At 36.1% G+C, this 11791-nt stretch overlaps 1 protein-coding gene across 1 annotated transcript in view; it reads left to right on the forward strand.

The window, feature by feature from the left end:
• Nucleotides 1-68: 68 nt before the first annotated feature.
• Nucleotides 69-11791, forward strand: part of LOC132170265 (sodium/hydrogen exchanger 6) — a 13020-nt gene continuing 1297 nt past the window's right edge. Inside the window, exons 1-21 of the mRNA XM_059581182.2 lie at nucleotides 69-500; nucleotides 691-742; nucleotides 867-926; nucleotides 1016-1040; nucleotides 1171-1256; nucleotides 1349-1460; nucleotides 3317-3379; nucleotides 3510-3529; nucleotides 3615-3712; nucleotides 6623-6651; nucleotides 6746-6777; nucleotides 6879-6926; nucleotides 7025-7085; nucleotides 7170-7267; nucleotides 7356-7431; nucleotides 7565-7584; nucleotides 7699-7796; nucleotides 7878-7987; nucleotides 9026-9109; nucleotides 9430-9527; nucleotides 9670-9752. Of these exons, the coding sequence (XP_059437165.1) occupies nucleotides 314-500; nucleotides 691-742; nucleotides 867-926; nucleotides 1016-1040; nucleotides 1171-1256; nucleotides 1349-1460; nucleotides 3317-3379; nucleotides 3510-3529; nucleotides 3615-3712; nucleotides 6623-6651; nucleotides 6746-6777; nucleotides 6879-6926; nucleotides 7025-7085; nucleotides 7170-7267; nucleotides 7356-7431; nucleotides 7565-7584; nucleotides 7699-7796; nucleotides 7878-7987; nucleotides 9026-9109; nucleotides 9430-9527; nucleotides 9670-9752 (1540 nt within the window). The 5' untranslated portion in view covers nucleotides 69-313. The remainder of the gene's footprint in view (nucleotides 501-690; nucleotides 743-866; nucleotides 927-1015; nucleotides 1041-1170; nucleotides 1257-1348; nucleotides 1461-3316; nucleotides 3380-3509; nucleotides 3530-3614; nucleotides 3713-6622; nucleotides 6652-6745; nucleotides 6778-6878; nucleotides 6927-7024; nucleotides 7086-7169; nucleotides 7268-7355; nucleotides 7432-7564; nucleotides 7585-7698; nucleotides 7797-7877; nucleotides 7988-9025; nucleotides 9110-9429; nucleotides 9528-9669; nucleotides 9753-11791) is intronic.

Consider the following 11791-nt stretch of genomic DNA (forward strand, 5'->3'; position numbering starts at 1 on the left):
GGAACCACTTAAAATTTTTGGGTGACTTGTGTAATTCGTCAAAACGAATCCGTGCTTAAGCAGGGCGGGGGGGATCAGAAGGAAAAGCAAAAGGCAGGATTAAACGAGTCAGGACCTAGTAGCGAGGGGGTAGACAATCGGGGGGAGAGCAAAGGGGGTAATAATAATCTATCGACTATCATCGTGACCTCTGGGACTTGGGGCATCTGCATCATCAAATGCTCCAGAGGCCCTGGTTATAAACACATATGAGAGTGATTGGTAGATAGATCGACAAAATTTGGCTTGGTCGAACTTTAGAATAAAATTGAGAATGGGCATAGAGGATGAAATATCGCCGGCAGATGCCCGGGGTAGTAGTCCCGGAAAGGAGCAGCAAGCGGCAGGAGTGGGCATCCTTCTCCAGATCATGATGCTCGTCCTCTCTTTCGTCCTCGGCCATGTCCTCCGCCGTCACAAATTCTATTATCTTCCTGAAGCCAGCGCCTCTCTTCTCATAGGTGTGCAGCTATAACAACAACAATCTTTTGTTTATCTTGTACCGTTCTTCTGACTAATTAAGGCTTTTCGGAAGCGACATCCTTGGACCCTGTTCCAATTATAGAAACAACAACATCAACCTGATCAGAAAAAATATATACATCTTTTTAAATTGAAATATATATACATATTTTTGTTTTGTTTTGTCAGGTTTAACTGTTGGCGTCCTTGCTAACATCTCAAATACAGAAACTAGCATCAGGTTCTCCGTGCCTATGCACTTCTTCTTTTGTTATGTGGTCATAATAAAAAAGGAAGGGGAAGATGAAGGCCCTGTTACTTGATTTTAGTTTTTTGGTCAATAATATTTTCCTTCATTTCCGCAGGGCTTGGTTCAACTTTCATGAGGAATTTTTCTTCCTGTTCTTGTTACCTCCCATCATATTATATCCTTCCGAATAATTGATGCTTTTTCTTTATCAGTACTTGTTAACTGGTTTCTACATATAGTTTTTCTTGACACTTTTGTGCTTACTCAGTCAGGTTTCAGTCTCTCACCTGTAAGTGCTCAGTACCTTTTATCTCTAGATATGTGTGTGTGTGCACCATGCCCGCTTGGGCTCCGATTTGCATGCAATGCAACCAAATGTACTTCTAGTGTGATTTACTCTCATGTTACTTCCTTTGCAGAAACCTTTCTTCTCAAACTTTGGAGCCATTGTGACATTTGCTATCGGTGGGACATTTATATCTTCAATTGTTACTGGTGTTCTAGTGTAAGTTTTTCTTCACTCCCAATAAGCAAACTTTTATGATAGAATTTCCATCCTCACTTTTGTTTGGTTTTTTTGTTTTTTTTTTTTTGCAGTTACCTTGGTGGTCTGATGTACCTCATGTACAGACTTCCATTCGTTGAGTGTCTGATGTTTGGAGCTCTTATATCAGCAACAGATCCGGTCACTGTTTTGTCCATCTTTCAGGTTCTTTCTTGATTTCACCATGTGGCTATTGTAAGTTGTGGTACACAAGTTTGGTGAAACCAAATTGCCCAACCAATCGTCCTACACTCTTGTACAACTGCTCAAATTGTGATTTTTTGACATGAGCACTCTTCATAAGTACACATAAAAGCAAGTGTCCTACACTCTTGACATGATTTTTTGACATGAAAACGCCCTAGTCCTTTTTATTTTTATTTATTTATTTTTTTTGAAACTAGTCCTTTTTATTGACACATAATAGTTGGTTCTACTAATTGAATATTTTTTTGGTGTTATTGTCTTACTCACCTCCATAAAATCTCTATCTCACATGAGTTTTGTATGCACTATTCAAGAGCCAATCTTTTCCTTGTGTCCCAGTAATTGTTTGAACAATTATACACTAAGAACAGGCAAAACAAAAGAGATCAGGGAAGACACTACATATGGCCCTGCCAAAGCACAGAGCAGCCCACAAACTCCTTTCAACTCCAGCCATAGTGATCTGAAAACCCTCCAACTCTCCCAAAAATTTGAAGCAACAAGACATAATCACCTCATGGAGTTGAAATTCAAAGGCTGTCAAGCAATTTGAAGAAAATTCTGTCCCATAACTTATTTAATGAAAATGCTGAAGTCATCACAAACACCTGACAAAATTTATGGGAGCCATTTGCACACTCTTGTTCATTTTATTTATGGTTTGCAGGAGTGAGCTGTTAAAAACCAAGATAAAGGAAGGATATTAAGCAAGTTTTAATTAAGAAATAACCTGTAAACTACTTGAGGCCATCGAAAAAATTAAAAGCTCAAAACAAGACATGAGCTACAGCACATACCATTTGAGCCATTGTGAAAATGACTAGACTCGGAAAGTAAAGGGTGCTTGTACTAAGCCTAGAGGCAGAAGGTAGCTTCTGAACTTAGAATGCTCCATCAACTATGTTTCTATTGGCGCGTCCTCTAGCCATGGGAAAGGCAAGGCTCGCGCTTTCTAGTGTTGAGTGCTTCGTGTGGGGTTTGGGCCAGATGTTTTTTGGGTATTTCGAGGGTTTTGGGTATGTGGGCCTTTCGGGTTTTGTGGGTTTTGTGGATTTTCTCTTGATGTTTTATTTGGGTTTTCTTTTGCTCGTTTTCTTAGGAGCTTCCTGTGTATACTATTGGTGTATTTAGGAGCGGCTTGCACTTTTTTAATAAATTTTTGATTACTTATAAAAAAAAAGAAATGAAAATAACTAGACTGCCATTGACTTTAGCTCAATTCCACTAGGTGCAATGGCATAATACAACTTAAGAAACTCTGAATTGCATCAACGGCTATCTAACCTAAATTACAACATAGACAAAAGACTTGACTTAACCTAAATTTACTATGAAAAGTGGCAAGAGAGCTTCCGTCATCATAGATATGCCAAAGGAAATCTTGACCACTTGAAACACTCCTGCTTTGAACATTTCAAAAGTTGTTCATACATAGATGTAAAATAGCATCAGAAAAAAGTTTTGGGTCTTGAGTATGTACACATATATGGTAGTGATATGTGATATGAACCATCCCTGCTAGGAAGTGGTTTGAAGTAGTAAGAGTCTCTTGTTTGTCACGTCATTGCTGTAGAACAGGGTAATTAAATGGCGAATCCTTGCATTCAGATTCTTCCTCAATACTGCTTTTCTAGAGTGATACTGACCTACTGGGTAATTTTATTCACCTATGTATCTGTTTGGGATTGTCTTCCACATTAACCCCGTGTTTAGCAGTAATAACAACAATGATGACAATAACAAACTAACAACGTTATCTTTTGAGCAAGGTTTAATGTTTCAGTAATATATATATTTGTGATGGCCTTATGCAGGAACTTGGCACAGACATGAATCTATATGCTTTGGTATTCGGAGAATCTGTTTTGAATGATGCAGTAAGTTGTTACCATTATCACATTGGAATCCCATGTTCCTGTTGAGCACATCTTCTATTTAAAGACAAACCATGTTTACTGAATGACTTTGTTGTGTTTTCTTTTTCTTGGTATGTTGCACTATTGGTAGATGGCAATTTCCTTGTACAGGTACATAAAGTGAATTATTCTTGTCCCCACCAATTAGAGTCTTATTGGAGTTAAGTTCTAAGTGAACCAGTGTTTTACCATGCAGGACAATGTCATTGGTAAAAAGTCACGTCTCCTCTGGACAAAACTTCTTCATGGTGGTTGTTAGGTTTCTTGAGACATTTGTTGGCTCAATGTCTTCAGGTTAACTTTTGTACTTACAGTATTATAGATTTGAAAGAAACATCAGTTTCTTTGGCATTTGTTTAAACATGCTTGTGGAGTGCATGCATTGATTTTTTTCAAAAGCTTTTTTATTGATGGTGGTATTTTCATGTTTTAATATTTCTGTAGGCTTATTTTCAAACTCCCATGCAGTCTGATACCAAAACCAAAGCAGGCAGCTGCTCTGAACCCTCTTTTTTGCAGGATTAATTGAATTTCATCTTATTTAAGTTGTTTGACAAGAAAGATGTGAAAATCCCATATGGAAAGACTAAAGAGGGTCCAATTATGAGAAAGTAAAACTTAAGAAAGACGAATTGATTAAGAGATAGGAAAAGAAAGACCAGGACATTAGGCCTAGATTTTTTAAGCAATGACATCAGGTTCTTGAGAATTTGCACCATGAGAATATGCATCATGTGTCACTCAGTAATAATATTTGGTTTCGAAAAGTTCATCAAGTGAAGGTAGGGAGCCATTGAATTTGTCAAGACAGATGGTGCAACCTTGGAAAAGTTGTGATGTTTTTAGTTTGAAACTCTCAATTTTGGCAATTTCAAATTCTATCATGTAGGGTTATGTTCAACACTTGATGGAGACAAGTCCTACAAGGTTTGAAGGTGGTGCACATTGAGTCTAGGGCTGAATGCGTTTATAATTGACTGCTTGTGGCACATTCTTATGCAGTCGTAGAAGAGTAAGTTTTAGGAAAAATTGGGTCTATAGAGGTTTTGTTTTTTTGTTATGAGCAGGGGATCTCCTAGATCTTATCAGTTGACTCCTAAAGGTAGCAGAGAGTTGAAAAGGCTAGATTGCTCCATTAACTATGACTTTAAAGGATCTATGTCCAAGTCGGGCGGTAGAAGAGGATGGATGTCTTTTGTTCCCTTATAGCTGAAACTCATCTCTTGGAACGTGAGAGGGTTGAATGAGATGAATAAACATTTGGGTCTTAGAAATCTCCTCAGGATGTGGAAGGCTGTCATAGCGGTGTTGCAAGAGACTAAATTGGAACATGTGTTCAGGAGTACACTACGAAGCTTTTGGGGGTGGGCAACACCTAGATTGGTGCCAGTTGGAGTTCAAAGGGACTTGAAGTGGTATTTTTGTAAGCTGGGATAGGATAGTTGTGGAAAAAATTGACGAGTGTGTGGGTAATTATTATTATTATTATTTTTTGATAACGAGGAACCCCTCCAAGGCAAGGTTACTTCGTGTATCCACTCCTGTTAGGTAACCTCGGACTTGTGTAAAGCGCTCCTTCCACATAGATCAGGTAATACTCCGGCTTTACTGGAGGGCTGGCCCTAAGGAATTGTTTGCACCCAAGGAAATTCGAACCTTAGACCTCATGGACTACCACAAAGACCAAGGCTCTTACCACTTGAAGCATTACACATTCTCCTCTTAACTTTTAACTTCTTTTTAGGGCCAAGTGTTACGGCCCAACTTCAAATGGGCATAGTAACCACTGCAATTGTGACATACCACATATATGTTTGCAAGTAAAATAATAACAGGAACAAATAATAAAAAAAAATCTAGCAACAGAATTTGTTTCCCAAATCAAACTGACTTGAAATGTGAGTGAGCCAACTTCGTAAAGTCAAGTACCACACATCAATTATAAACCAACTCTAAACACCAAAACCACTTAAAAGTCTCTAAGACAACACATAAATTAACCAAATCTAAATGCCAATAAAATCGAAACCCCAAATTGTAAAACACCATTAAACACCTCATTGAGTCCTTATGAATTTAAACTCCTTGATTCTCAACCTCTTCTTTTGGCCAAAGGAAAGGCAACCCTCTCTCGGGGTCTATGGCAATAGAATCCACTCTTTGATCCCATGGCCAATGTTGCTCCCCCTTTAAGTCAACATGATTTCAATGTGCCATCTAGGAGACCTCTCTTATAAATCATGGTACTGTGCTTTCAAAATCAATCTCACATGCCTTTGGGAATTTAACACAATTAAATATGCTCATAGATAATATTTATGGAGTTATAACCAATATTCCAAAATCAACAATACAAATAATTGATGTAAACATAAACAAGGAAACATAGACATAAACATAAACATAAACATAAACAACAATACAAAATCAACTTCACAAACATTTATGCAAAGCTTTTCCTCATTAAACATTTTCAACCATAACATTTGTAGAAGTCCTACATATATTAAACAACAGTATACATCATGTTTGTAAATTTAGCTTGATACACAATTTAACATGATATGTAAATAGGTAAGTGCTACATTTACCAGATTTTTTTTCTTCTCAAATTTTTTTTGTTTGATAAGTAAATTTGGGTTATAGATCCACCCCGAAGGGTGGGGGAATTTGGGTTAGTTCTTAAATGATGTGTCATCATATATGAGATCTATTATTTTGGGAAATGTGTCACGATCTCATGGGATGGTGACACATCACTTGGGAACCAACATTGGGGGAAGTGTATTCACTAGTGTTTATGCACAACAATCAAGAAATTTCATCCCAATCCTCAACCAATCGACTTGAACCTATCTAAATATAAGAAAATCAACATCAACATCTAAATCATAGTGCAAATGTCCCTACTATCTTCTTCTTCTTCTTCTTTTTTTTTTTTTTTTTTTTTTTTTTCATAATTCCCCACAAAATCTATTTCTCAAATTAATTCCAATTAGCTTTAGGTCAGCTTTATTTTAGTGTTGTTTGTGGAACCGGCTTATAAAGAAAAGGGATGAGAGAGGGAGAGAGAGAGTCCTTAATAACAACATAGAACTTTGATATTATCCAATTGCGTGATCTTTAAAATATTAGATTTTTTTGTTCTCACCATCTGCATGGTTTTTCAAGTTACTAATAGTTAATTTTCATATGGCTCTGCAGGTGTTGGAGTTGGATTTACTTCTGCTTTGATATCCTTTCTGATAGTTTTTCTTACATTCTGTCAAAGATTTTACTCAGTATACTCTTAGCACTTAATTCTTGTGAGACCTTAATTATCAGAACCTTTTTAAGTATGCAGGGTTGGATATTGACAAGTGAGTCCAGCATATATATCTTTCTTTGCGAAACTTTTGTTGAGTCATGATGTATATGACAAATTCTTATACAAATTTTATTTTTATTGTCCTCTGTTCAGTCTTCAAAACTTGGAGTGCTGTCTCTTTGTCCTATTTCCATATTTTTCGTAAGAACTATTTTGCCATTTCTTTTGAGATTTTTTATTTTTATTTTTATTTTTCGGGATTTATGGTGCAATTTTTTTCAAATGTTCATTCTTTTTAGGTACATGCTTTCGGAAGGCCTTGGTCTATCTGGTATTGTATCAATATTGTTCACAGGAATTGTAAGTGGATGTACATTGTTTTTCTGTATAACCGCCTACTACACATTGAAGCTGTGTTACGAAAATATTGGTTTTTCTTTTTAGGTCATGAAGCATTACACATTCTCAAATTTGTCGGAAAAGTCTCAACAATTTGTATCTGCATTTTTTCATTTGATATCATCATTAGCAGAGACATTCGTGTAAGGAATCTTGTTGTTATTTTTAGCTTATCAAGTGATTGAATTTTTATATCTGCATGATACTGTTGATTTGTTCGCCAATTTGCAGATTTATATATATGGGCTTTGATATTGCCATGGAACAACATAGCTGGTCACATGTTGGATTCATTTTCTTCTCAATTGTATCCTTTCATCATTTGTAATGATAACTGTACCGATACTTTCATTAAGTGACACTTGTACTTATCAAAAAAAACTTTCATTAAGTGACACTTGCTGTTGTTTCTAAATTAACTTGCCTTATGATTACCCCAGATATTTATCGGAGTAGCAAGGTATGCATGCTGTATTTGTTACTGCGAGGACTCTTTGATCTTGAAATAGACTTTTTTTTATAATATTATGATTGTTATTTTACTTTAATGTGAACCCTTTCCATTTTCATGTAGGGCTGCAAATGTTTTTTCTTGCGCATATTTGGTCAATTTGGTTCGACCTGCCCATCGACAGATACCTGTAAAGCATCAAAAAGCACTTTGGTATAGTGGTAAGAAGAGTAGAAATTGCTAATTACTTGAATTTCTTTCTCTGATATTTCCAAATTACCACGAATTATGGGTGTGATCAGGACTTCGAGGGGCAATGGCTTTTGCCCTTGCTCTGCAATCAGTTCATGATCTTCCAGAAGGACATGGCCAAACAATATTCACCGCAACCACCGCAATTGTTGTTTTGACGGTACTCAAGCTGATCTTTGTTTTTAAATTAATGCCTTTCATTATCTGGTACCTTAACCCTGTAGATATGCATGAATTCAATTATCCCGTACTGATCACCATAGTTTAAATCTGAAGTCAAGAACCTTATATTTATCGCGTTCTATCACCTTAGATCATTTTATTTACAATTTACTCATGAATGCACTATCTTATACAATATATTTTTTTCTTGTCCTAAATTAGTCCCACCTTTTGCTTTAAGAAATGCATCTTTTTCTTATGGTGCAGCTCATCCAACTTGACATCTTCTTTGAGCTTCACTCTTTATATGTGCTACTTCTCATCAGCCATTGTAGGATGCACAAAGCATAATTAGCCTCGTTCTTCACCTTTAGCAAATAAAGGTTGAAAACAATGGTAAACCTTCATCATGGGAAAAATGATAAAGCTAACCTTTTTAAGCAGATATCTTTTTGGCTTTGTAAGATTTTGGCCTAGGCCTTGGCAATACTCCACCCTCCCCCTTTTAAGATCCGAGTTATCAGGGGCATTTTAAGTCAACTTTCTGGATAGTAACCACTTCTTCTGAAGTAAAATAATAATAATAATAATAATAATAATAAAATTACTTATCAAAAAAGTCTTTTTTGTTTCGTATTTTTTTGTATTTTTTTTTTCTTTTCTTTTCTTATTGGCTACTCAAACCAGGATCTTCGATTTTATTTTTTTAAAAAAGAAACCTTCTCTCTGAATTGAAGTTTGATGGCATACATAAGATAGAATTCAAATAAGATTTACAACACAACCATGCAGGACAGCACGTGAAATTTGAGTGTAATGGGCTGTCTAGCTAAGAAGAGGTGAGGGGATGGCAAACGAGCGCTGTAAAGGTGCTTTGGATTCAGTAGAAGAAGAACTAAGAAAACATATATTTCTTCGGAAGCCCCTGCATATAAAAACGCTTGTAAACCAATGTTTTGTGGGTGCATGCTGTGAGTTGCATATGAGACATCTTGCTCTCGTAATTTACATATAACCTTTTAAATGGTTTTGTCAGGTGTTGTTGATTGGAGGTTCAACAGGTACTATGCTGGAAGCTTTACAGGTTGTCGGTGATGGGCATGATGGCTCCTTGGGGGATGTAAGTTATTTACCTCTTTGGTGTACTTTCACATCAGTAAGAAGATTATTTATATCCTTGGCTCCAAAGTTACAATTGTGACCTGCACCTATTTTATGGAGATTGTTCGTCTATTAACCCATTCTAGTTTATTCTCTTTCATATGCTTAGTTTATTATTATGCATATGTTTATCCTTCCTGTATTAAGGATGCTGCTCAGTGAAATCATGTTTTGCCATTATACAGAAATAGTATTAACTGTTCAGATAATACAACCTTGTTGCCACCAGAATGATTCTTACTTCTATGTTTTCTCTTTATATTCCCCCTTCCCACCAAGAGCTTTGAACGGAACAATGGCTACATTGCCCCCTCATATAATGAGGAAGCATCATCAGCGAACAAGATCAAGATGAAACTTAAAGAGTTCCATAAAAGGTATGCCTTTCAAACAAGACTATAAAGCCTTTTTTTTTTTTTTTCTTCTATATATATATATATATATATATATATGTTAAGAAACCAATGACCTGAACCCCCCCCCCCCCCCCCCCCCCCCCCCACCTATTTCTCTTTGCAGCACGGCATCATTCACAGCACTAGATAGGAACTACCTCACCCCATTCTTTACTAGTCAGAATGGAGATGAAGAAGAGGAGCATGGTAAGATAAACTTGACTTGTCTCTTTCAGTTAGGACATATGGTTTGAACAGCATGCTGCTCAAGAAATTGTGAATTGCTTTCATTTCATGACTTGCATGGAAATATTTTTAAGGGCCTCAGGCCATGTTTGTCTTTGTCTTTGTATTATGTTTTCAGTACCATATGACTTTTGTTCTTCCATTTCTTTCTTTTTTCCAAACCATTCGCTCACTCAACTTTATCCCAGTTTTGCTGAGGGAGCAACCCCATTTTTCACCTTGAATTGGTCAAAAATCTAATTAATATCTATTTATTCTTATATTCATTTTCTTTATTTATTTTATTTAAAAATTAGAAAAGTAAAAGAAGGGAAGGGGAGGGATTAGTTACCCACTCAAAACAAATACATTACCAAACAACTCAAAATACATAGCACTTCTCAAATTGTATTCTTACTTTGTTGCATGAATATTCTGACAAAAACACATGCTTAATTTTTGTAGGGATAAGGGCTAACATATTATTTAATACATATGAAAATAAAGGTGGAGGAGGGGTGGTTGCATGGCAAACCATGTCTTGGTTGAGGTGGCCGCAAGGCCACTCATAATAATAATAATAATTTTTTTTCTTTTCTTTTTAATTATTCTTAATTTTGATTTTTTATAAGTAAGACTCTACATTTGTTTGAGTTTCTTTCAAAGGCTATGTTTGTTTCGGTGTTAAAATATTTTATGGAAATTTTTTTCTATTTGTAAGTGTTTGGTAACCCTAAGGGGTTTGGCTCAATTGGTAGGGTCTTGGTCTTGGTGGTATTCCCATCAGGTCTAAGGTTCAAATCGTCTTGCATACAAACAATTCGTTGAGGTTATGCCTGTCGGCAAAGCCTGAGTTTTATCTGATCTGTGTGGAGGAGAGCTTTGCACGGGTCAGGAACTTGCTCGACAAAGGTGGGTATATGAAGTGGCCTTGCCTTGAAAGGGTTCCCCATCATTAAAAACAGTGTTTGGCGCGGCGTAAATATTTGGTAGCATGAAAATGTTTTTAGTTGACCAAGAAAAATAACTTTCATGAGACGTAAAATGGTTTATGTTTCTCATTTGTGTAAACTATTTTCAACCACTATTTCACACCTCCAGACTGACTTTTGTGAGAGTGCCCTTTATTGGGCCTACTTGTCCGAGCATGCCTCGGGCGGCTTGAACATCTGCTCGGGCAGGTGGCCCTACAAGGACTCTTACAGTTGCATGTCTAAATTGCAAGCAATTACTCTAAATCTCAATCCCACATTCGAATGCCCTCTATTTTCACTCCCTCTCTTCTTCTTTAGCTCATTTTCTCTCTCTATCTTCCTTGTAGCAAATATAAGAAATATTTGTTGATTTTTCATACGAGTCAAACACCTTTAAAATATTTTCAGCTAAAAACATTTTCCAATTGAAAACATTTTACGCCAAAATAAACTGGATTGAAATAAGCAGGTGTACTTTATAGAAAATACTTTTCCAAATTTGGACCCCACCAGAATACACTTATGAAGTTATACATTTGTACTCACCTTTTATGTCACGTCAAAACTCTTTTTCAAACCAAAAACACAGTACACTTGCCCAAATACATTAAGAAACATAGCCTAAAATGCTTAGAGAATCTTGTATTATTAAATAAACTAATGATATGTTCTATTCATTCCATCCTCAAATAGCTTAGGTGCTTCCCTTTTTTGGACTGTTTTTGAATATATGAGAGTTTTCAAAAAACGCTTGTCTATTTAACTTCCTCTTTGCCCCTAAATTTGAACTCACGTTTCTTAAGTTTGAACCTACATTAAAAAAAAAAAAAAATTGAATTCATTTTTCTTACCCCACTTAAAGTCATTATAATGTTTGTTTTTCCCAATTCATTGAAATGCATATCCTTTTTAAACTTTCATCTATTTTAGGCTGAGTAATGCTATATGTTACACCCTCATCCCACCCCCATCCAACTGGAGCTGATGTGGCCTTGGATTTTAACAAGGATTGATCTTACTTTGTGCTATAATGCAAGACTGATCTTG

The sequence above is a fragment of the Corylus avellana genome, chromosome 1 (assembly GCF_965113065.1).
Source record: "Corylus avellana chromosome 1, dhCorAvel1.hap1.2, whole genome shotgun sequence".
Taxonomy (NCBI): domain Eukaryota; kingdom Viridiplantae; phylum Streptophyta; class Magnoliopsida; order Fagales; family Betulaceae; genus Corylus; species Corylus avellana.